Here is a 26,782-nt window from a genome sequence, read left to right as displayed (position 1 = left end):
GGATATCTCAGTAGAGAGGATACAGGGCATCCATATGATCTGTTTGGACTTCAAAGCATTCAACAACATGACTCAGAGGTTAACTCAAGAGCCCATGTTGTATTCACATTAGGTTTTAGAATGTATCATATCATATCATATATATACAGCTGGAAACAGGCCTTTTCGGCCCTCCAAGTCCGTGCCGCCCAGTGATCCCCGTACATTAACACTATCCTACACCCACTAGGGACAATTTTTACATTTACCCAGCCAATTAACCTACATACCTGTACGTCTTTGGAGTGTGGGAGGAAACCGAAGATCTCGGAGAAAACCCACGCAGGTCACGGGGAGAACGTACAAACTCCTTACAGTGCAGCACCCGTAGTCAGGATCGAACCTGAGTCTCCGGCGCTGCATTCGCTGTAAAGCAGCAACTCTACCGCTGCGCTACCGTGCCGCCCGAATTTACATTTACAATGGAGTAGCAGGTGACCCTGGAATCCTGGGGAGAGTTTTTTTAAATTGCAATCACTGATATTCATCCAACAAGGCTTTTCTGTTTAATAAAAGCAACAAGAATTTCTAAGAAATTATAAACAGGAAACTAGATACCGTACAAGCCACATTTAACATCTTGCTTAATCATTAAATATTTTATCATGAGTTGCAGTTGGGAGTTATTGTGACAATTTACTTTGGATTAAATATCTGTTGTTATTAATTTATTCCTTAAATCCTAGCAATATTCCAAACCTCAGCTCATTGCCCAGATTATAAATTTATAACACAGCGATAATATACGGGTAAATATAGAATTGTAAATTTTAATAGAAAATAAATCAAATGTAACAAATATTTACAAACAACAAGATTCAATGATTCACGGCATCTATTATTGGGCAATCACATCTCCAAGTGTACAGCAATTAAAAGACCAGATTTGTGCACTTGACATATCAATCTGTTTGGCGTGATGAATCCTTTATTTCCTTGCAACGCAAGGACTTCAAATTAAAGTATAACAGTGAACAGCTCAAGTGCATATGTTTGTGCAGATAATATTCAAACTTAACTGCTTAAAACATGTGATAATTAAAATGTACCATTAACAAACCCAATAACATATCTTGGTTAAATGGTGTACAAAGTAGGAACTCCCTGACCGCCCTACAAATAAAGCAGTAGATTGAAGCCAATTTTAATTAAACTTTAAACATTAAGATTTTAAGTCAGTGAAGGTTACTGCTGGAAAATGGAAAGGAATGTCTGTTTCTGGGCACTGCACTCTGTTGCTTTCCAGCACAATCAGTTCATGCAGGGAAGGACAATGGAACAAAATGGCCTACAGTGCATCCATGATGGCCTCGCACCAATTCATGTACTGCAGCAGCAAAGAATGGAACACAAAATCTTGAAGAACTAGATAAATTAAGACTTAATAATTTAAGAACAAGATTGCATAATGAAGCTTTTATGATAACAAGAATTTAAAAAATATTATTTTTTTAAAAACAATGTCATAGGACACGGCAAAACATCCAGCTGCAACCCGTAGATGGACAAACGCACTGCTATCACAGAAAAGTACAATAAAGGATCTGTAATTTTCATTGATAGAGTTGCATAAGACCCTAATCAAGGAAAGTTTGTATCTTTGGAAAACTACATACGTCTTCTGTTTCATAAAAATCATCTTTACATTTTACCTTTCACTTGCACAAGATGCTCCAAGATCAACAAAGTATTGTGTTGGTTGAGTTTTAAAAGAAATACCAAATCTTTTAATTGCAAATTCTCAACGAAGAGATCAAATTCAAAAACAATTACACAACGTGGGATTGTTTTGTTCAAGTTGGTTCTTCTTTTCCTTGGTTAATAACTAGAATATGCTAGCATTCAGCATCAGTTTTAGGAAAATGTTACTCATTTTGCAAGGGATCCAAATTTAAAGGTAGAAACATATTTCAGTCAAGAAATGAGATTTACTGGTTTGATTGAATATGTGCAATTATTTTTAAGAATAGATTTGGTACCAAATATCTCTAAAAACAGTAAATGCACAATTTTCACATTTAATTTCAATTTGTTTAAAGGAATTGGAACGGTTGCTAGATCCACAATGATCTTTGCACATGGTGCATTGTTAATTTTTATCTACAGTTTCCAAATAACACACACACTTTTGATCCTTACTCATTAGCATTAGAGAGTCTCCACTGGGATGCCAGTGCAATGATAAAACCTGGAAATTTCCTGCAGAAAGAACAGAATTCAGATTTTAGGTACCAAGAGAAAAAAGCAAGTTCTCCACAAAGTAATATTAGCTGAGAAAGCACAAAGTACACATTGACTGTCCTCTTTACCTTCAGATGGCACTTGCACAGACAGGCATCCTGCAGGAGACCACAGGTACACCTTGTTGCTGCCAGTACAGATGGCTAGACGGGCTCTGCGTGGATCCCACTGGAAGCTTCTCACTGCAGATATTTGCTCCAAAACCACGTACTGCTTCAGCTTCTGAACATCCCATATCCACACGGTGTTTGGCATGTTATCTTGTAAAATGAAAAAATGATATAAGAATTATGCTGTTATTAGGATTAATAGTTAGGGAAGGCAATGCTATAAACTAGGCTTATCAAGATCATTCCAATTCTTTAAGCTACAAAGAAAGCTGTAAACATAAACAAAATATACATTGAAAAAATAGGCAATCGGAATAATTTCACTGTCCTATTATCAGCAGTGCTAAAGAACCAACAAATGCAGTTATAAGAGCTGGTAGGGATAGGACTATGATGCGATGATAATGGGTCATATTTGGATCAACACTAAAGTAATTATGTATTTGAATTGGCTCCCAGAGTAAAAATAATTTCCTTTAAAAAAATTATGCAACTTGGCAAGTGAATTATAAAGGTTTAGTTCAGCATCCAAAACAAATGGTGCATTGAAAAGGAATACAAAGTGTTGAAAACGTCCAAATTTAACAAATATCCTTCAGCTGAGAGTTCTGCATAAAATATTAAGAAATAGTGTGAAAAACACTTTACTTCTTTTGTAGGGGAAGATATATTTTATATCAGATAATGAGAGTATTTAATGATCATAAGAAATGAGACAATGCTCAAAGTTCGCCTCCCAAAAGTTCAACAGCAGGGAATGTTAGTAGTGCAACAAAAATATACAGCAAATGAACAACCTCAGCCTTATTCCAAAGAGACAAACACAAAGGTCTGCATCTTCATGCACAATGAATGAGAACTGAAATAACAAGAGATATGCTAAAAACTCCAAGGATAACTTCATCTCAGCATTTCTTCCCATGCCACAGAGAGTACCCATTGTCATCCACTGAATGGTAAACACAGCCGAATAGTAAAAGGCAATACATTTTTACAGTATAATGCACATCCCCTGCAAAGCAAATATTACTTTATTTACTTATTTAGTTTAGAGATACAGTGCAGAAACAAGCCTTGGGCCCACCGAGTCCACACCGACCAGCGATGCCCGCACACTAATATTATCCTGCACACACCAGGAACAATTTGCATTTATACCAAGCCAACTGCACATCTTTGAAGTGTGGGAGGAAACCGCAGATCTGAGAAAACCCACACGGTAACGGGGAGAACGTAAAATCTCCGTGCAGACAGCACCCGTAGTCAGGATCGAACCGGGTCTCTGGTGCTACACCACTTTACTAAAATTATTTTTAACCCAACATGCTGCTTCTACTAACTTACCATTTCTGGTTGCCAAGAAACGGTTGTCAGGACTGAAGGCAATCATTCCGACACCTAATTTGGGATTTGCTCGATCTGGATCAGGCTTTATTATAGGGACTTGAACAGGAGGCTGGCAAATCTCATCTGAAACAAAAAAGGAAAATCAGTAAAATAAAGATAAATGTAATTTTTTAATTAAAGCAGAAAAAAACCTGCAAAAAGGCACAGGGAAAAGCAAAGTTATGTGCTGGGATCTTTAAAATTACCAGAACAACAACATTTCTATGGTCTTGAGATAGCTGGACTCTGGTGCATTGCTAAAACATTTGGCCAGTAACAATTTATGGCTCAGTAAATAAATATGTTGTGGGTATTCTACTTCCCACAAGGTTAAAGGATTTCCTGTGCTGTCTCCTACAATTCTGGACAGCAACGACAGCAGAGGAGGTGTTTGTATTCAGATTGTGAAGATCAGAAATAGAATAAAACGATGTAAGTTTGAGTTAGAGAAAGGAGGCGCAATGGCTTCAGTTTTGGGAACGTGGGAGTGTGTGGGCAAGAACTTGGTGGGAGGCTTGTCTCTTCAAATGAGAAAAATAAAGGCACACCTCAGTGTTTACGATTGCATGATTTCATTGCACATGGGCAATGGGCTCTGTGCTTTAATGTGTTATCCATTAGTACCAGAATCATTAAGACAAAACTTCTTTTACTCAGAGTAGGGAATCAAGAAACCGAGGGCATAGGTTTAAAGTGAAAGGGGCAAGGTTTAATACAAACCTGTGGGGAAACCTTTTCACTCCGAGGGTGGTGAGTATATGGAACGAGCTGCCAGAGGAGGCAGTTAAGGCAGGTATAATAACAACATTTAATTTACACTTGGGCAGGTACAAGTGTACAATGTTTAGGACAAAGACCCATCATTTATTTATTTGCCTCTGTACTCCACAATTTGAGATTTGTAATGGAAAAAAATCACATGTGGTTAAAGTGCACATTGTCAGATTTTAATAAAGGCCATTTTTATACATTTTGGTTTCACAATGTAGAAATTACAGCAGTGTTTATACATAGTCCCCCCATTTCAGGGCACCATAATGTTTGGGACACAGCAATGTGATGTAAATGAAAGTAGTCATGTTTAGTATTTTGCTGCATATCCTTTGCATGCAGTGATGCTTGAAGTCTGTGATTCACAGACATCACCAGTTGCTGGGTGTCTTCTCTGGTGATGCTCTGCCAGGCCTGTATTGCAGCCATCTTTAGCTGATGCTTTTTTTGGGAGTTAGTCTCCTTCAGTTTTCTCTTCAACATATAAAGGGCATGCTCAATTGGGTTCAGATCGGGTGATTGACTTGGCCACTCAAGAATTTACCATTTTTTAGCTTTGAAAAACTCCTTTGTTGCTTGAGTAGTATGTTTGGGATCATTGTCTTGCTGTAGAATGAACCGCCGGCCAATGAGTTTTAAGGCATTTGTTTGAACTTGAGCAGACAAGATGTGTCTATACACTTTAGAATTCAATATGCTACTACCATCAGCAGTTGTATCATCAATGAAGATAAGTGAGCCAGTACCTTCAGCAGCTATACATGCCCAGGCCATAATACCCCATCACAGATGAGGTGGTATGCTTTGGATCTTCAGCAGTTTCTTCTCTCCTCCATACTTTGCTCTTGCCATCACTCTGATACAAGTTAATCTTCGTCTCATCTGTCCACAAGACCTTTTTCCAGAACTGTGGTTTCTCTTTTAAGTACTTCTTGGCAAACTGTAACCCGGCCATCCTATGTGTGCAGCTAACCAGTGGTTTGCATCTTGCAGTGTAGAGTCTGCATTTCTGTTCATGAAGTCTTCTGCAGACAGTGGTCATTGATAAATCCACATTTGACTCCTGAAGAGTTTCTGATCTGTCGGACAGGTGTTTGGGGGTTTTTCTTTATTATAGAGAGAATACTTCTGTCGTCAGCTGTGGAGGTCTTCCTTGGCCTGCCAGTCCCTTTGCAATTAGTAAGCTAACCAGTGCTCTCTTTCTTCTTAATGATGTTCCAAACAGTTGATTTTGGTAAGCCTAAGGTTTGGCTGATGTCTCTTAACAGTTTTATTCTTGTTTCTCAGTCTCATAATGGCTTCTTTGACTTACAACTTTGGTCCTCATGTTGATAAACACCAATAAAGGTTTCCAAAGGTGATGGAAAGACTGGAGTGCCGAGAGCTCTCTTATACCTGCATTAAGGAGGTTTCTAAACACACCTGAGCAATTACAAACGCCTGTGAAGCCATGTATCCCAAACATTATGGTGCCGTGAAATGGGGGGACTATGTATAAACATAGCTGTTATTTCTACATGGTGAAACCAAAATGTATAACATTTAATAAAATCTGAAAATGTGCACTCTAACCCCATGTGATTTCTTTAAATTACAAATCTCAAATTGTGTAGTACAGAGGCAAATAAATAAATGATGGATCTTTGCCCCAAACATTATGTAGGGCACTGTACATGGGTAGGAAGGGGATATGAGCCAAACTTGGGCACATGGGAATAGCTTAGATGGGGCATCTTGGTCAGCATATACGGCTTGGGTCGAAGGGCCGGTTTCCATGCTGTATAACTAAGATACCGTGCACACAAACCTGAAGATGGCTTCCAGTATGAAAGCTTAAACAACCTTGCTTTAGTCCTTCAAGTACGGCTCAATGCGATGTGTATTTTTACAATACTGGCACACAATAATTTGACATAAGGGGACAAATTTCAAATTCCTTCAAAAAAGTTGACAAGCACTTCATTGGGTTCATGACTAACGTAGTATCAACAAAAAATATAGGAAAAGATAGCATATTGATGTAAAGTTTCCGAAAATGGCATCAGAATACACGAATACATTTTGTGTAACGGTTGTCACGTGGTGTCCACCAGTGACCCGGTTGGCACAGTAAGTGCACGTATTTCTTATTCCTTTCTATGTTTATGAATACCACATGGAACAATAAAATTGCAAACACCGTTTCCACTTCATTCACCTGATCATGTAGTAGAACACTGCATCCATCTGAGTGGACACCGCGACGCGCGTTACGTAAGAAAAACATACGTTACAATACATTGTATCTTTGGATTCATTTGTAAGTAAAGGCAAATTTTATTGGCACAACTTTGGTCCTCATGTTGATAAACAGCAATAAAAGTTTCCAAAGGTGATGGAAAGATTGGAGGAAAGACGAAGTGCTGAGCGATCTCTTATACCTGCATTAAGGAGGCAATTAAACACACCTGAGCGATTACAAATGCCTGTGAAGCCATGTGTCCCAAACATAGTGCCCTGAAATGGGGGGACCATGTATAAACATGGATAGGTGACGTTTCACAGAGTGCTGGATTAACTCAGTGGGTCAGGCATCATCTCTGGAGAACATGGATAGGTGACGTTTCACAGAGTGCTGGAGTAACTCAGCGGGTCAGGCAGCATCTTTGGAGAACATGGATAGGTGACGTTAGAGTGCTGGAGTAGCTCGGCGACTCGGGCAGCATCTCTGGAGGATATGGATAGGTGACGTTTCGCGGGATGCTGGAGTGGCTCGGCGGGTCAGGCAGCGTCTAGAGAGCAAAGATGGGTGGCGTTTAGCAAAGTGCTGGAGTGGCTCGGCAGGTCGGGCAGCGACTCTGGAGAGCGTGGGTAAGTGATGTTTCACAGAGTGCTGGAAAGGCTCTGTTGAGAGTTGAGGCCCTTCTTCAGTCCGAAGAAAAGTCTGAAATAAATTACCAAGTCGTATTTGATACATACATATAATAAAATACCTTGTTCTTCAAACTGTTGTTGTGACCTGCTTGAAGTAATTTCATGTTCAGGGATTGCAGGGGAAAGTTTAGTCACACAGTATTCACACAGGCACTGTAACAGCTTTGTAGCTGAAATGGGTCTGATGTTTTTGTCTCTGTCACGGTCGTTGTGGAGCTTCCGGAAGTTGACACGAAGGAATGAAGTTAGCGATTTGTGTTGCCAAACTGAAGATTGGCTCTTTCTTAGTTTTGATGACCAATTTATGCCCCCCAAAATGTTTTAATTCACTTTTAAAAGTTGAAAAATATATCATAAACGTTCGTTGTGTTTTTGATACCACGATGTTTTTGATATATTAAATTTGAATATAAGAAAAAATAATTAACTCACCCCAAAATCACTACTACCATAGGATACCTCGTTGGGGGTTTGTGAAAAGCAGTAGGTTTGGAGCCTCCCTGGTTTAACTTACCGACCCCAATAACAGTCGTTGTGACAATGGACACCAAGCACAACAACCGTTACCGGAACTTTGCTAGGCGGAATACAAGACATGTTACTGTATTTTTCTCCTGGTATTGATGAAGATATTTCCCTAGATCATTATCAAAACGTATATGTATGAGGAGCCACATGAAGTTTATTTGTGAATTAAATATTCATGAATGTGGCAGAGTTTTTATGTCACATTTTTGCTGTCCAAAATGGTGGTAAAACGATGAAAATTTGTCTGTCATGAAAAACGTTTTTGACTTTCGGTCTTGAAGTTATCTAATTTATATCTGTTATTTTTAAGGTTTCACATGATGGGTAGATTTTTGTTAAGAACAGTGTATTGGTGTAAAAACCTGAATAATAATCTTGTTCCTCAAAATCAAGAGGATTGATTTTCCTCAATCAATGTAAAAATACACATAGGTTAACGGTAGAACATTAAGATATGACAATATGACCCTCTAAATAAATAAGCTGGGCATAGAGTGCTTCAGCACTGAAAACAAATCATATTTACACTTGGGTCACACATTCAGAAAGTTCTCATTTAGAAGGAAAAACAATCAGTTATAATAGATCAGGAGACCAACTATTACAACAAGCTTCAGGCATATGTGCTTATTTGAGGTGCAAATTTACAGAGGAGAACTGGAATACTTAAAAGAAAAAAACCCCAAAAGAATTAACCAAGCTTCTGGTTATCCAAATATAGGCATGCTGAATATGGTTGGCAAACCATGTGGAGCAACAGCAAGCAGACTGTGACTATTGCCTAATTCAGCTGCATTCTAACATCCCCCTTCATGCAGCGATTTTGTTTTGCCTGACAACAGTCCTTAGAACCGGAAAATCAAATTAGTTTAAAAACTACTTTTCAAGATTATTTTGGAGTGGGTCACAGGTGAGGAAGGGAATAAGGTTTTAACACATTATTTAAGTTTCTTGTCATTCAATCATGGCAGAGGGGAAGTCATCGCAACATTTACAATTAAGTCTAAATTAATTTAAAGTTCTTTACATATAAGGCAAAGGAAGTGGGAAGGGACAAAGGGAACTGCAGATGCTGAAATCTGGAGCAAAAAAAAAACTGCTGGAAGAACTCTAGGACAAGTAGCATCTGCAGAGGTAAAAGACCCCGGAAGGAAGTGGGAAGCTCTCTAAGCAATCAGAATCTTGCTGGTATAGTTTCTTTATTGTGCTGTATTAGCTCATCTCAGGGCATTGCATCTTGGGTTAATCATTGGGTATTAGAAATGTAAAGTAGGACTCTAACTGTTGATCACCATCTGCCATAGATGGAATAACAAATTATGTGCATGAACAGATAAGGCTGGATCTACACAATTACAAGATCTCTTGCGCTGAATCAAACTAGGCTATCCTGAAAGATTCCTACCAATCTCCTTTCAGAGAGAGTGGGCAGCAGGGATAATAGCCCCAGGGCGAGAGTAAGAAATTATCCAGAGTTCTTTATTGCTTTACTTACATTTACTTTCTGTGCTGAACAAGGAACTTGTTCCAGTTATAAGGGGAGGTAAAGACAAAACACCACTGCCAATGTCTGGCCGACTTTCAACCTCCTTGTAGATAACCTGTAAACAGTGAGGAAAGAGTTAGAGACTGCCGCAATGAATATTTCTAATGCTGGCTTTCCCTGCTTGCAGCTAAAGATAACCAAGAGAAGATACAAACATATGCATGGGCTACCCAGATAGTTGGGGTACTGGAGATTGCCATGTCCATGTAAATTGCAGGACATAATATTCCACTGCTTAAGTACAGGCCAAGTTTCCAAATGATCAATATTTGTACGAAAATCGTTCTTGGTTAATTTAATGATTAGAATTCTTATAGTTTCACCTGGAATGGGAGATGTTCAAAGTAGCATATGTTCCCGATGTTGGGGGAGTCCAGAACCAGGGGCCATAGTTTAAGAATAAGGGGTAAGCCATTTAGAACGGAGAGTTCACTCAGAGAGTTGTGAATCTGTGGAATTCTCTGCCTCAAAAGGCAGAGGAGGCCAATTCTCTGGATGCTTTCAAGATTTAGATAGAGCTCTTCAAGATTGCGGAGTCAAGGGGTATGGGGAGAAGGCAGGAACGGGGTACTGATTGTGGATGATCAGCCATGATCACAATAGCTCAAAGGGCCGAATGGCCTACTCCTGCACCTATTGTCTATTGTCTTTTGCATCTCCCATAAGTTTTGGAACAATTAGTGTCTATCTTTTCAACATGCATAAAATCATAGCTTTTCTTCCAATAAGGTTGAATCAGTCTTCCTGCTACGAACCAAAGGAAATCAAATCTTATTTCCAAACCAGATTATTAATGCTGGAAGTAAATCTCAGTTGTAGAAACATGAACCAATATTTCTTCTATATATGCTCTATAGTTGCCATTCTGATTTAACTGAAAATCTTGTCTCATTCATCCAGTGGATTATCAATGATTCATACACTGCATTATCAATGAGATCAATGTCATTTTTTTGGTGGATCTTTGACCAATCGAGTTCCAATAGACAATAAATGCAGCAGTAGGCCATTCGGCCCTTCGAGCCAGCACCACCATTTAATGTGATCATGGCTGATCATTCTCTATCAGTACCCCGTTCCTGCCTTCTCCCCATACCCCCTGATTCCGCTATCCTTAAGAGCTCTATCTAGCTCTCTCTTGAATGCATTCAGAAAATTAGCCTCCACTGCCTTCTGAGGCAGAGAATTCCACAGATTCACAACTCTCTGACTGAAAAAGTTTTTCCTCATCTCTGTTCTAAATGGCCTACCCCTTATTCTTAAACTGTGGCCCCAGGTTCTGGACTCCCCCAACATTGGGAAAATGTTTCCTGCCTCTAACGTGTCCAACCCCTTAATAATCTTATATGTTTCGATAAGATCCCCTCTCATCCTTCTAAATTCCAATGTATACAAGCCTAGTCGCTCCAGTCTTTCAACATACGACAGTCCCGCCATTCCGGGGATTAACCTAGTAAACCTACGCTGCACGCCCTCAACAGCAAGAATATCCTTCCTCAAATTTGGAGACCAAAACTGCACACAGTACTCCAGGTGCGGTCGCACTAGGGCTCTGTACAACTGCAGATGGACCTCTTTGCTCCTCTACTCAACTCCTCTTGTTATGAAGGCCAACAACATTCCATTGGCCTTCTTCACTGCCTGCTGTACCTGTCAACCAATTTTCTATCCATGCCAGTAACCTACCTCCGATACCATGTGCTCTAATTTTGCCCACTAATCTCCTATGTGGGACCTTGTCGAAGGCTTTCTGAAAATCGAGGTACACCACATCCACCGGCTCTCCCCTGTCAATTTTCCTAGTTACATCCTCAAAAAATTCCAGAAGATTAGTCAAGCATGATTTCCCCTTCGTAAATCCATGCTGACTCGGAACGATCCTGTTACTGCTATCCAAATGCTCCGCAATTTCGTCTTTTATAATTGACTCCAGCATCTTCCCCACCACTGATGTCAGACTAACTAGTCTATAATTTCCCGTTTTCTCTCTCCCTCCTTTCTTAAAAAGTGGGATAACATTAGCTACCCTCCAATCCACAGGAACTGATCCTGAATCTATAGAACATTGGAAAACGATCACCAATGCGTCCACAATTTCTAGAGCCACATCCTTAAGTACCCTGGGATGCAGACCATCAGGCCCGGGGATTTATCAGCCTTCAGTCCCATCAGTCTACCTAACACCATTTCCTGCCTAATGTGGATTTCCTTCAGTTCCTCCATCACCCGAGGATCTCTGACCACGAGTAACATCTGGGAGATTGCTTGTATCTTCCTTAGTGAAGACAGATCCAAAGTACCGGTTCAACTCGTCTGTCATTTCCTTGTTCCCCATAATAAATTCTCCTGCTTCTGTCTTCAAGGGACCCACATTTGCCTTGACTATTTTTTTCCTCGTCACATACCTAAAAAAGCTTTTACTATCCTCCTTTATATTATTGGCTAGCTTACCCTCTTACCTCATCTTTTCTCCCTGTATTGCCTTTTAAGTTATCTTCTGTTGCTCTTTAAAAGAGTCCCAATCCTCTGGCTTCCCACTCTTCTTTGCTATGTTGTACTTCTCTTTTATTTTTATGCCGTCCTTGACTTTCCTTGTCAGCCACGGGTGCCTCTTACTTCCCTTAGAATCTTTCCTCCTCTTTGGGAAAAATTGATCCTGCAACCTCTGCATTATTCCTAGGAATACCTGCCATTGCTGTTCCACCGTCTTCCCTGTTAGGGCCTCCTTCCTGTCAATTCTGGCCAGCTCCTGCCTCATGCCTCTGTAATTCCCTTTGCTAAACTGTAATACTGACACTTCCGATTTTCCATTCTCCCTCTCAATTTGTAGAGTAAAACTTATCATATTGTGATCACTGCCTCCAAATGGCTCTTTTACCTCGAGTCCCCTTATCAGATCAGGTTCATTACACAACACTAAGTCCAGAACTGCCTTCTCCCTGGTAGGCTCCAGTACAAGCTGTTCCAAGAATCCATCTCGGAGGCACTCCACAAACTCTCTTTCCTGGGGTCCATTACCAACCTGATTTTCCCAGTCTACTTGCAAGTTGAAATCTCCCATAACCAACGTAGCATTACATTTGCGACATGCCAATTTTAGCTCTTGATTCAACTTGCACCCTATGTCGAGGCTACTGTTTGGGGGCCTATAGATAACTCCCATTAGGGTCTTTTTATCCTTACAATTCCTCATTTATATCCATACTGATTCTACATCTCCTGATTCTATGTCACCTCTTGCAAGGGAATGAATATCATTCCTTACCAACAGAGCAACCCCACCGCCTCTGCCCACCTGTCTGCCTTTTCTATACGTTGTGTACCCCTGAATATTCAGTTCCCAGCCCTGGTCCTCTTGCAGCCATGTCTCTGTGATTCCCACAACATCGTACTTGCCAATGTCTAACTGAGCCTCAAGCTCATCCACTTTATTTTTTATACTTTGCGCATTTAAATACAACACTTTAACTTCGGTATTCACCTCCCCTCTCACACCGGTCACAATTGGCCCTGACCTTACTCTCTTATCCCATTTAGAACTTCCCTTCCCATTTATTCGAGAGTCCTTTGCAATTTCTCCTGTATTCGCTTCCTCTTTAACTCCATCTTCATATTCCCAATTTGTCAACCCCTCCCCCCCACTACTTAGTTTAAAGCCACACGTGTAGCACTAGCAAACCTGCCTGCCAGAATGTTGGTCCCCCTGCTGTTAAGGTGCAACCCGTCCCTTTTGTACAGGTCACCTCTACCCCAGAGGAGATCCCAGTGGTCTAGAAATCTAAATCTCTGCTCCCTGCACCAGCCCCTCAGCCATACATTCATATCCATGATCTCTCTGTTCCTGCCCTCACCAGCACGAGGTACAGGTAACAGTCCAGAGATAACCACCCTCGACGTCCTACTTCTCAGTCTTCTTCCTAACTCTCTAAACTCACGTTGCAGGGATCTTTGCTGGGACCTCAGGTGTTTGTGATATATATAAATGACCAGATTTAAAAATAGATGGATTGACGACTAAGTTTACCGATAACGTCAAATTGGAGGAGTTGCACACAGTAAAGAAGACTTCTGAAGATATAGTTGGATATAGATCAGCTGCAGAAATGGGTGGAGAAATGGCAGAGGGAGTTTAACCCAAGCAAGTGTGAGGTGTTGCACTTTGGGAGGTTGAAGGTAAGGGGAGAGTATACAGTAAGATCTTTAACAGCATTGATGTGCAGAAGAATCTTGAAGCCCAAGTTTATAGCTCACTGAAGGTGGCAGCAGAGGGAGATAGAGTGGCAACAAAGGCGTATGGTATGCCTGCCTTCATTGCTAGGAGCATTGAGTACAAGTGTCAGAAAGTCATGAAGCAGCTCCACAAGACTTTGGTTGGGCCACATTTGGAATATTGCATGCAGTTCTAGTCTCCCCATTACAGGAAGGATGTGGAGGCTTTGGAGAGTGTGCAGAGGTGGTTTACCAGAATTATACCTGGATTAGAGGGTTTCAGGAGAGGATGGATAGACTTGGATTGGTTGGATAGACTAGGGAACGTTAGAAGTTGAGGGGAGCCTTAATGGAAGTATATAAAATTATGAGAGGCATAGATAGGGTAGACAGCCAGAACCTTTTTTCACAGGGCGAAAGTGTCCAACACTAGAGAGCATAGCTATAAAGGTGAGAGGGGAAAGTTTAATGGAGATGTTCGGGACTAGTTTTCTTTTAAAAACAGTGGTGGGGTCGTGGAACACATTGGCAAGGGTGGAGGTAGATGTGATAGGGGTTTTATTTAGAGACTTTTAATAGGCACATGGAACTGCATGGAATAGAGGGATATGAATCCTAAACAGGCAGATGAGATCAGTTTAACTTGGCATCTGGTTCAATGAAACATTGTGGATCAAAGGACCTGTTCCCGTGCTGTACTGTTCTATGTTCTATGTATGTTTATTTAAGTGTAAGTGATTCTTACTTACACTTTTAGAATCTTTGATCGCTGGGAGATGTTCCAATTCCGCAATCTTTCTCCAGGTCACATGGCTTAAAATTCTTACCTAAATAGGGGTAGATCATTCCAATTAACATTTCTTCCATCAACAAAATTCAGACAAAGTAAATTTGCAATGATTAATGCCAAAAGTTCCCCAAAACAGGTTCCCTTGCACCTTAGGAAAAGTTGACTTCACGGTGGGAATTACTTCCGGAGTTTTATTTACATCATTAACTCAACTTAAAGAAGCATCCTTTGCTTTCAGTTACAGAGTGATACAGTGTGGAAACAGGTCCTTCTGTCCAACTTGCCTACACTGACCAACATGTGCAATCTATACAAGTCTCACCTGCCTGCATTTGGCCCATATCTTTTGAAACCTATCCTATCCATGTATCATGAATATCCATGTCCAAATGCCCTTTAAATGTTGTGAAAGTACCTACTGCAACTACCTCCTCTGGAACCTCCCTAAAATATTTAACAGTATTTGCCCCTCAGGTTCTTATTAAATCTTCCCCCCCCCACCCTTCCCCACCTCCCTCACTTTAAACCCATGTCCTCTGATTCTTGATTTACCTACTCTGGATAAAAGACTGTGTGTTTACCCTATCCATTCCTCTCATGATCTTATACACCCCCTCAGCCTCCTATGCTCCAAGGAATAACATCCTAGCCTGCTCAACCTCTCCCTATAACTCAGGCTCTTAAGTCCTGGCAACATCCCCTGTACCCTGGAACATTAAGCTGCCAGGTCGTTTGAATTTGTTTAAAAAAAAGAGCCTTAAGATAACAAGTCATCTTTAGATAATGGCTTAGAAGGAAGCAGTACATTTTAATTATAAAAGAAAAACAGCAAGACTTTTAAGATATGATATCCTGCGTCACCATTCAGAACTGCAGTTACTGATGTCTGAATCTAAAGAATAAATTGTTGCCTGGCCAGAAATGGCCACACAGAGACCATTTTTCAACAACTGCTCTGAACCATTACAGTACGTCTGCACTATTTAGTGTGCATGGTTTTTGAACATAGGATTGATTCAGAATCTTGTAATGCTGTAATTAGGCATTGATGAGGGGAGGGAACTCTCATTCATTTGAGTAGGTAAAGGAGACAAACTGGTCTTTTTCTTCCATTTTCAAGACATCTCACTCAGTCATGCAACACAGAAACTAGCCATTTGGCCCAACTCGTCCAACCAGGATCTCCTTCTAAGCTAATCCTATTTGCCTGCATTTGGTCCATATCCGTATCTGTCCAAGTGTCTTTTAAATGTTATTGTACCTGTTAGAAATGATATAGAGAGACATGGAACAAATGAATGAAAGATATGCAAAAAAGTAACGAAGATAAAGGGAAAAGGCCATTGTTCGCTGTGGCCGAGGTGAAAGAGAGTTACAGCCAATGAGACTCAACAAGACAACTTTGAAGCTAGTACAATGATTTGGCTGGGGGAGGGACAGGGAGCGAGGGAATGCATGGGTTACTTGAAGTTAGAGAAATCATACTCATAAATCATAAGCTGCCCAAGCGAAATGTGAGGTGCTGTTCCTCCAATTTGCATTTAGCCTCACTCTGACAATGGAGGAGGCCCTGGGCAGAAAGGTCAGTGTGGGAATGGGAAGGGGAATTAAAGTGTTTGCCCACCCAGGTAGGCCCATGACTGATGATGGCCAATGTACCAAAAATCTTCTTTACCATCTTAACTACCTGTGACACCACTTTCAGGGAACTAAACACTTGTACTCCTAGATCCCTCTGCGCTACAACACTATCTGGCTGCCTGCCATTCACTTCGACGGTCCTGCCTGGATTTGACTTCCCAAACCTTGCACTTATCTGCGTTAAACTCCATTAGCCATTCCACAGCCCACTTGCCCAGCTAATCAAGACCCTGCTGTAAATTTTTGATAACCTTCTTCATTGTCCACGATGCCACCTACTTTGGTGTCATCTGTAACTTACTAATCCTGCATTGCACACACTCATCTAAATCGCTAAAATAAACCACAAACAGCAATTTTCCCAGCCCTGATCCCTGAGGCACCACTAGGCATAGGCCTCCGGTCCAAGAAACCACCTGCCATAATCACACTCTGATACTTCCCTGGATGCCATGCGATCTAACCTTCCAGAGCAGCCTGCCATGTAATGGCCTTATTAAAGTCCACATAAACAACATCCTTGGCCTTACCCTCGTCAACCTTCTTGGTTACCTCTTCCAAAAACCTAAATTGTGAAACACGATCTCCCACGTACAAAACCATCTGTAGAAAAATATTGTGATGCAATTCTAATACAGGAAAATACGTGATCAGATGACTAAAGATTGTGTGTACAAAAACAAGACTAATGCAGACGACATCTAAATTGCCTTTTCCAACTGGATGGAAAAGTATTCATCACATTAACGTAAACATGCAAAAGAGTGAAACATTTTTTGCACAATGACGTAAACTTTTGTGGGCAGTAATAAAGGGAAGATTGTAAAAGCACAAGCTAATTTCTGCGCACTGTTAATTGGCAACAGAGTAATCTGCAGGTTGATAACCAAAGAGGAAATGTTAAAACTTGTTTTGAACAATAACCGATCATGCTATTTTTACGGTGCAGTCTAGCTCTCGAGTCCATGCATCTCTCCCAATATGCATTGGGCCCAGGAAGCCATTTGAAGGTTAATTGTATTAAATACATCATTCACCCTGCTGTTTTTAAAACTGCACTGAATTTATTGCCTTCGGCTTCCTCTTTGAGATTCAAATATTGTTTCATATGATCATGGGTCCTCGTTTATACAATGATACAGAGATGCATGTAGGTGTTTCAGAACAGATATTAGCCAGCGGTGACAGTCGTGAGCAAACCTCCTGTCATAATTAAAAGTCATAGAATGTCTAGCAAATGTCAATATTTGCTCCTTTGAATTCAAACAGAATCCAAGTAATTATAGCAGATAGATGGCTTTAGTATTCACTAATGCAGTACTCGGCAATATCAAGCCTCCATTCTCAAAGATTTGGATATGTAATTGATGCCCTATAGCAGGGGTGTCAAACTCATTTTCACCCCAGGCCACATCAGCATTATGGTTGCCCTCAAAGGGCCGGTTGTAACTGTAAGACTGTATAAATGTAACTAATCCTTAACATATTGTTAAATAACTGTCTGCATTTGATTATTATTTATTGAAATGAACAAATATTGTACATGCATTAACATAAATGTAAAAATATATAAGCACATTGACAAATTGGGCCCGTTCCTCGTAGGGTTTCCATAGCGACCTGGGGAAATCGCGTTTTTTCTTTAAAATAAATTGTCTCTTAAAAAAAAAAAATTTAATCTCAATGGGGGGGGGGGGGGGGAGGGGAGGTGGAGAGGGGAGGGTGGGTTAGGAAGGGAAAGGGGAGAGGGAGCCTCTGACACCGTCCTGCCAGCGGCCATATTCTTTCTCCTTCACTGTGGTGCCATGCTCCTCCAGGGGAGGGGGAGCGCAATTAAAGGCGGCACAGGGAAGGGGAGAGGGTGTGACCGAGGAGCCTTAGACCCAAAGCCTCTCCTGTATTGGTGTAGCATCCTCAACTCCCTACTCAATCCTCCTTATCCCTCCTCTCCCTACCCCCCACTCTCCCATCTTCCCTGACCCCCACTGTCCCCTTTCTCCCCAACCCCCACTCTCTCATCCCCCACCAACACCCCCTCCTCCCCCCCACCCCTGCTGTCCCCTTCCCCCCACCCCTCCTCCCTACCCACTCTTTCCTCCACCCCACTCCACCCTCCTCCCCAGTAGCACTCTCCCTCCCACCCGCACTCTCCTCCACCCCTCATTCACCACTCTCTCCTCCACCCACCCCCCCATTCTCTCCTCCCCAGCCCCACTCTCTCTCCCCAGCCCCACTCTCTCTCCCCAGCCACACTCTCTCTCCCCATCCCCTCTCTCCCCCACCCCTCCTCACCCACCCCCACCTCCCCCACTCTCTCCTCACCCCCTCCCACTCCTACCCTCCCCCCACTTGCCCCACCTGCATTCTCACCATCCCCCTCCCCCCCACTCCCACTGTCCCCCTTCCCCCCTACCCCCCACTCTCTTCCCCCCACCATCACCCCCCTTCCCCCCACACTCCCTCTCTCCTCCCCCCACCCTCCCCCTCCTTTCACTCTCACTGTCCCCTTCCCCATCACCCACCTTTCCCTCCCTCCCCCACTCTCCCCTTTTCCCTGACCCTCAGTCCCCCTTCCCTCCCACCCCCTCTCTTCCCCCCACCACCAACCCCCTCCCCCCACACTCCCTCTCCTCCCCCTCCTCCCTCACCCCCTCCCTCCTCCCTCCTCCCCTCTCCCTCCTCCCCCACCCCCTCCTCCCCTTTCACTCTCACTGTCCCATTCCCCCACCCACCTTCTCCCCCTTTGCTTCCCCCCCACTCTTCCCTGACCCCCACTGTCCCCTTCCCCCCACCCCCACTCTCTTCCCCCCCCACCACCCCCCTCCCCAGTCCCACTCTCCCTCCCACCCCCACTCTCTGCTCCTCCCACCCCCCCTTCCCTGACCCACTGTTCCTCCCCCCACCCCCACTCTCTCTTGCCCCAACCACCCCCGCTGTCCCCCTCCCCAGTCCCCCTCTCCCCCCACTCTCTCTTCCCCCAACCACCCCCGCTGTCCCCTCCCCAGTCCCCCTCTCTCCCCAGTCCCCCTCTCCCCCCACTCTCTCCTCACCCACTCTCACTCTCCCCCCCCCTTTCCCCACCACCCCCTTTCCCCCACTCTCTCCTCCCCCCACCCCCCCATAATCCCATTCTCTCCTCCCCCCCTCCTACCCCCACCCTTCCCTCCGCCCACTCGGCCCCACGTCCACTCCCCTCCCCTCCGTGGAGCCGTTGGCGGCGAAAGGCACTTACTGAGCGTGCATGGAGGAGGGAGCCCCGGACTACTGGAGTCGGGCAGCGGAGGTGGGACTACTCGAGGCGGGCGGCGGAGGTGGGACTACTCGAGTCGGGCGGGGCCAGTCTGGGAGCGTCGGGAGGGGAGAGAAGCGGGGGGAGAGAGGCGCTGCGGGAGGCGCGCAGTCTGAAGTCGCGATGGGCCGTCGGTGGCAGCGGCCCGCGTCGACGCCGCCATCGGTGGAAGGGGGGACTCGAGGACGCCGTGCGTGGGTTGAAGGGACGGAAGGGAAGGATGAGGACCAGGGGTCACAGCTTAAGGATAAGGGGGAAGTCTTTTAGGACCGAGATGAGGAAACATTTCTTCACACAGAGAGTGGTGAGTCTGTGGAATTCTCTGCCACAGAAGGTAGTTGAGGCCAGTTCATTGGCTATATTTAAGAGGGAGTTAGATGTGGCCCTTTTTGCTAAAGGGATCAGGGGGTATGGAGAGAAGGCAGGTACAGGCTACTGAGCTGAATGATCAGCCATGATCATATTGAATGGCGGTGCAGGCTCGAAGGGCCGAATGGCCTACTCCTGCACCTATTTTCTATGTTTCTATGTTTCTATCAGTCCGACCATCTCCCTCCTGCTCGGGAGTGTCCCCCGGGTGTGGGAGAGCGGGGAGGGGAGGCGGTGATTGCGGGCGGGCAGCTCCGCTAACGGCGTCCATCTTGTTTGTGCGAGTGAGGAGAGGCCTTGCCGTGCTGGTGACGTCAGACGTACAGCACTTGGAAAAATGTGTTTAGAAATGAAAGTTTGAAAGTTAAAAATGTCTGTAACTTAAAAGATATACGACCAATGACAATTAAGCTCTCGCGGGCCACATAAAATGACATGGCGGGCCGCATTCGGCCCGCGGGCCTTGTGTTTGACACCTGTGCCCTATAGCAATGGATGACACGAAGCTGGGGGGCAGTGTTAGCTGTGAGGAGGATGCTAGGAGGCTGCAACCTGACTTGGATAAGTTAGGTGAATGGGCAAATGCATGGCAGATGCAGTATAATGTGGATAAATGTGAGGTTATCCACTTTGGTGGCAAGAACAGGAAAGCAGACTATTTCCTGAATGGTGGCCGATTAGGAGAAGGGGAGATGCAACGAAACCTGGGTGTCGTGGTACACCAGTCATTGAAAGGAGGCATGCAGGTGCAGCAGGCAGTGAAGAAAGCGAATGGTATGTTGGCATTCATAGCGAGGGGATTTGAGTATAGGAGCAGGGAGGTTCTGCTGCAGTTGTACAGGACATTGGTGAGACCACACCTGGAGTATTGCGTACAGTTTTGGTCTCCTAATGTGAGGAAAGACATTCTTGCTATAGAGGGAGTACAGAGAAGGTTCACCAGATTGATTCCTGGGATGGCAGGACTTTCATATGAAGAAAGAATGGATAGACTCGGCTTGTACTCGCTGGAATTTAGAAGATTGAGGGGGGGATCTTCTAGAAACTTAAAAAATTCTTAAGGGGTTGGACAGGCTAGATGCAGGAAGATTGTTCCCGATGTTGGGGAAGTCCAGAACAAGGGGTCACAGTTTAAGGATAAGGGGGAAGTCTTTTAGGACCGAAATGAGAAAGTTTTTTTTCACACAGAGAGTGGTGAATCTATGGAATTCTCTGCCACAGAAGGTAGTTGAGGCCACTTCATTGGCTATATTTAAGAGGGAGTTAGATGTGGCCCTTGTGGCTAAAGGGATCAGGGGGTATGGAGAGAAGGCAGGTACGGGATACTGAGTTGGATGATCAGCCATGATCATATTGAATGGCGGTGCAGGCTCGAAGGGCCGAATGGCCTACTCCTGCACCTATTTGCTATGTTTCTATGTTTCTAACTGTGTGTTCCCAGTCTAGAGTGAAAACACCTGTGGCCTTTCACACAGAATGTAACAACATCCCAATTTACTTTATTTAAGAAATGCCTCAATACACAGCCAGCCTCAGAAAGGTTGGAAGCTGGTACAATGGCTTCGCTGGGGGAGGGACAGAGAGCGAGGGAATGCATGTGTTACTTGAACTTCGAGAAATCAATATTCATACCACTGTGAGCGAAATGTGAGATGCTGTTCCTCCAATTTGCATTTGGCCTCACTCTGACAATTGAGGAAGCCCAGGACAGAAAGGTCAGTGTGAGAATGGGCAGGGGAATTAAAGTGTTTGGCAACCGAGAGATCAGGTTGGTCCATGACTGATGATTATCAATATACCAAAAACCCTCCTTTAACACCCTATCTACCTGTGACGCCACTTTCAGGGAACTAAACACTTGTACTCCTAGATCCCTCTGCTCTTTGGCGAGGGTGATTGGAGGATAAGGTTTGATGTGTCACTGTTTCAGAGTGCAACTTGGTGCTATTGTGGGTGGGGTGGAGGCTTGTGCAGTGGAGTGCTCGGCTTGTGGGGTGTGGGAACTCAGGAAGACGTTCAGTGTCCCTGGGGTCTACATCTGCAGGAAGTGCATCTAGGTGCAGTTCTTTAAACACCATATTGGGGAACTGGAGCTGCAGTTTTAGAGGGGGGGCATATTTAGGGGGACAGACAGGAGATTCTGTGGCAGTAAACGGAACTCCAGGATGGTGTGTTGCCTCCCTGGTGCCTGGTGTCGGAGCGATTGCGGAACTTTCTCAAGGGGGAGGGGGAGCAGCCAGAAGTCATTGTGCTAGTCGCCACAAATGACATAGGTAGGAAAACTGCGGAGTGAGTATAGGGAGTAAGGCAAAAGGTCAGGACCTAGATGGTGGTAATCCCTAGATTACTCCCAGTGCCATGTGTTAGTGAGGGTAGCAATTGGAAGATTGGACAGATTAACGTGTATTTGAGGAGTTGGTGCCGGGGACAGGGATTCAGATTCTTGGACCACTGGTATATGGGTGACCTGTACAAAAGGGACGGGTTGCACCTTAATTGGAGGGGGACCGACATTCTGGCAGGCAGGCTTGCTAGTGCTACACGGGTGGGTTTAAATGAAATAATGGGGGGTGGAGTCAACAACGTGGAAGCGCATGTGTGCAGTTAACGGGAAAGAGAGTGTAGGAAAGGTCACGTTTAAACTAATAGGGCAGGGGGATGGGAACCAATGCAAGGAAACAGAGGGACATAAAAGAAGGACAGAAGCAAAAGGTAGAAGGGAGATAAGAAAAACAAACCTGAAAGCTTTGTGCCTTAATGCGAGGAGCATTTGTAATAAGGTAGATGAATTGAATGTGCAGTTGAGGAATATGATATAGTTGGAATTACAGAGACATGGCTCCAGGGTGATCAAGGCTGGGAGCTAAACATGCAGAGGTATTCGATATTCAGGAAGGATAGACAGAAAGGAAGATGAGGTCGGATGGCATTGCTGGTTAAAGAGGAGATTAATGCAATAACAGGAGAGACAATAGCTTGGAAGCTGTAGAATCGATATGGGTAGAACAGCGAAACAGCCACGGGCAGAAAACGCTTGTTGGAGTTGTATACAGACCACCAAACTGCAGCAGGGAGGTTGGGGATAACATCAAGCAGGAAATTAAGAATGCTTGTAGCAAAGATACAGCAGTTTTCATGGGTGACTTTAATCTACATATCGATTGGGCCAACCAAATTGGTAGCAGCGCTGAGGAGGAGGATTTCCTGGAATGTATACGGGATGGTTTATTAAACCAATGTGCAGAAGAACCGACTAGACGACAGGCCATCCTAGACTGGGTATTGTGTAATGAGGAAGGATTAGTTAGCGATCTTATTGTGCAAAGCCCCTTGGGCAACAGTGACCATAATATGGTGGAATTCTGCATTAGGATGGAAAATGACACGGTTAATTCAAAGACTAAGGTCCGGAACTTAAAGAAAGGAGACATTGAAGGTATGAGACGGGAATTGGCTGGGATAGACTAGCAAATTATACTTAAAAGTTGACGGTGGAGATGCAATGGCAAAGATTTAAAGACCACATGGATGAACTCCAAAAAGTGTTCATTCCTGTCTCGCGAAAAAATAAAACAGGGAAGTCGGCTCAACCGTGGCTAACGAGGGAAATCAAGGATAGTGTTAAATAGAAACATAGAAAATAGGTGTAGGAGGCCATTCGAGCCAGCACCGCCATTCATTGTGATCATCCACAATCAGTAACCTGTGCCCAACTTCTCCCCATATCCCTTGGTTCCACTAGCCCCCAGAGCTGTATCTAACTCTCTCTTAAATTCATCCAGTGATTTGGCCTCCACTGCATTCTGTGGCAGAGAATTCCACAAATTCACAACTCTCTGGGTGAAAAAGTTCCTTCTCAACTCAGTTTTAAATGGCCTTCCCTTTATTCTAAGACTGTGGCCCCTGGTTCTGGACTCCCCCAACATTAGGAACATTTTTCCTGCATCTAGCTTGTCCAGTCCTTTTATAATTTTATATGTCTATATAAGATCCCCTCTCATCTAAACTCCAGTGAATACAAGCCTAGTCTTTTCAGTCTTTCCTCATATGACAGTCCCGCCATCCCAGGGATCAATCTCGTGAACCTACGCTGCACTGCCTCAATCACAAGGATGTCCTTCCTCAAATTAGGAGACCAAAACTGTACACAATACTCCAGATGTGGTCTTACCAGGGCCCTATACAACTGCAGAAGAACCTCTTTACTCCAATACTGAAATCCTCTCGTTATGAAGGTCAACATGCCATTAGCTTTCTTCACTGCCTGCTGTACCTGCACGCCAACTTTCAATGACTGGTGTACAAGGACACCCTGGTCTTGCTGCACTTCCCCCTAACCTGACACCATTGAGATAATAATCTGCCTCCTTGTTTTTGCCGCCAAAGTGCATAACCTCACATTTATCTATATTATACTGCATCTGCCATGCATCTGCCCACTCACTCAATCTGCCCAGGTCACCCTGCAACCTCCTAACATTCTCTTCGCAGTTCACACTGCCACTCAGCTTTGTGTCATCTGCAAACTTGCTAGTGTTACTTATAATTCCTTCATCCAAATCATTAATATATATGGTAAACAGTTGCGGCCCCAAAACCGAGCCTTGCGGCACACCACTCGCCACTGCCTGCCATTCTGAAAAGGACCCATTTACTCCTACTCTTTGCTTCCTGTCTACCAACCAATTCTCTATCCATGTCATCACCTGTGCTCTAATTTTGCTCACCAATCTCCCGTGTGGGACCTTATCAAAGGCTTTCTGAAAGTCTAGATACACTACATCCACTGGCTCCCCTTCATCCATTTTACTTGTCATATCCTCAAAAAATTCCAGAAGATTAGTCAAGCATCATTTCCCTTTCATAAATCCATGCTGACTTGGACTTATTCTTTTACTGCACCGTTATTACCTCTTTAATAATTGACTCCAGCATCTTCCCCACCACCGACGTCAGGCTAACTGGTCTGTAATTCTCCGTTTTCTCTCTCTCGCTCCTTTCTTGAAAAGTGGGATAACATTAGCTATCCTCCAATCCACAGGAACTGATCTTGAATCTATTGAACATTGGAAAATGATCACCAATGCGTCCAGTATTTCTAGAGCCTCCTCCTTGAATACCTTGGGATGCAGACCATCGGGCCCTGGGGATTTATCAACCTTCAGTCCCATCAGTCTATCCAATACTATTTCTCACCTAATGCAAATTTCTTTCAGTTCCTCTATCCCCCTAGATCTTCTGTCCTCCAGTACATCTGGGAGATTGTTTGTGTCTTCCTTAGTGAAGACAGATCCGAAGTACCTGTTCACTCTTTTGCCATTTCCTTGTTACCCATAATAATTTCACCCATGTCTGCCTTCAAGGGACCTACGTTTGACTTTGCTACTCTTTTTCTCTTAACATATCTAAAGAGGCTTTTACTGTCCTTATTTATATTCTTGGCCAGCTTCCCCTCGTACTTCATCTTTTCAGCCCGTATTGCCCGTTTTGTTACATTCGGTTGTCCTTTGAAAGTTTCCCAATCCTCTGGCTTCCTACTACTCTTTGCTGTGTTATACATCTTTTAGTTTTATTCCATCCCTAACTTCCCTTGTCAGCCACGGTTGCCTCCTACTCCCCTTAGAATCTTTCTTTCGCTTTGGAATGAAATGATCCTGCATCTTCCGGATTATGCCCAGAAATTTCTGCCATTGCTGTTCCACTGTCATTCCTGCGAGGATCCCTTTCCAGTCGACCTTGGCCAGCTCCTCTCTCATGCCTTCATAGTCCCCTTTGTTCAACTGCAACACTGACACTTCTGATTTAAATTGCAGATTAAAACTAATCATATTATGATCACTACCTCCAAGCGGTTCCTTTACCTCGAGTTCTTATCAAATCCAAGGAAAAGGCATATAAATTGGCCAGAGGAAGCAGCAAACCGGAGGTCTAGGAGAAATGTAGAACTCAACAGAGAAGTTATAAAGGGGTTAATTAAGAGGGGGGGGAAAGAGCATGAAAGAAAGCTTGTGGGGAATATAAAAACTGACTCTAAAAGCTTCTTTAGATACGTAAAAAGGAAAAGATTAGTGAAGACAAATCAGAGACAGGTGAATTTATAATGGGAAACAAAGAAATGGCAGAACAGTTAAACGAGTACTTTGGTTCTGTCTTCATTAAGGAAGACACAAACAATCTCCCAGAAATTCTAGGGGACCGAGGATCTAGTGGGAGGGAGGAACTGAAGGGAATCCACATTAGTCAAGAAATGGTGTTAGGTAAACTGTTGGGACTGAAGGCAGATAAATCCCTAGGGCCTGATGATCTGTATCCCAGAGTACTACGCCCTAGAAATCGTGGATGTATTGGTGATCATTTTCCAATGTTCTCTCGACTCTGGATTAGTTTCTGTGGACATTAGCCAATGTAACCCCACTTTTTAAGAAAGGAGGGAGAGAGAAAACGGGGAATAATAGACCAGTTAGCCTTATATCGATAGTGGGTAAGATGCTTGAGTCGATTGTAGTGTATCTGGACTTTCAAAAAGCCTTTGACAAAATCCCATACAAGAAATGAGTGTGCAAAATTAGAGCACATCGTATTAGGGGTAGGGTATTGACAGGGTCAGTAGAGAACTGGTTGGCAGACAGGAAGTAAAGAGTAGGAATTAACAGGTCCTTTTCAGAATGGCAGGCAGTGACTAGTGGGGTGCCGCAAGGCATGGTGCTGGGAGCCCAGTTATTTACAATATATATTAATGATTTAGACGAGGCAGTTAAATGTGACATCTCCAAGTTTGAGGAAGACACAAAGCTGGGTGGCAGTGTGAGCTGCGATGAGGCTGCACGGCGACTTGAATAGGTTGGGTGAGTGGGCAGATGCATGGCAGATGCAGTATAATGTGGATAAATGTGAGGTTATCCACTTTGGTGGCAAGAACAGGAAGGCAATTATCTGAATGGTGTCAGATT

The 26,782-nt window shown here is 43.7% G+C and overlaps 1 protein-coding gene across 1 annotated transcript in view; it reads right to left on the bottom strand.

Moving 5' to 3' along the window:
* Positions 1-499: 499 nt before the first annotated feature.
* Positions 500-26,782, bottom strand: part of wrap73 (WD repeat containing, antisense to TP73) — a 99,003-nt gene continuing 72,720 nt past the window's right edge. Inside the window, exons 8-12 of the mRNA XM_078425676.1 lie at positions 14,493-14,570; positions 9,484-9,589; positions 3,735-3,860; positions 2,349-2,540; positions 500-2,238 (exon numbers count right to left, since the gene is read on the bottom strand). Coding sequence (XP_078281802.1) covers positions 2,129-2,238; positions 2,349-2,540; positions 3,735-3,860; positions 9,484-9,589; positions 14,493-14,570 — 612 coding nt within the window. The 3' untranslated portion in view covers positions 500-2,128. The remainder of the gene's footprint in view (positions 2,239-2,348; positions 2,541-3,734; positions 3,861-9,483; positions 9,590-14,492; positions 14,571-26,782) is intronic.

Source organism: Rhinoraja longicauda, chromosome 30, assembly GCF_053455715.1.
Source record: "Rhinoraja longicauda isolate Sanriku21f chromosome 30, sRhiLon1.1, whole genome shotgun sequence".
Taxonomy (NCBI): Eukaryota; Metazoa; Chordata; class Chondrichthyes; order Rajiformes; family Arhynchobatidae; genus Rhinoraja; species Rhinoraja longicauda.
This window is presented reverse-complemented; position numbering and strand designations above follow the sequence as displayed.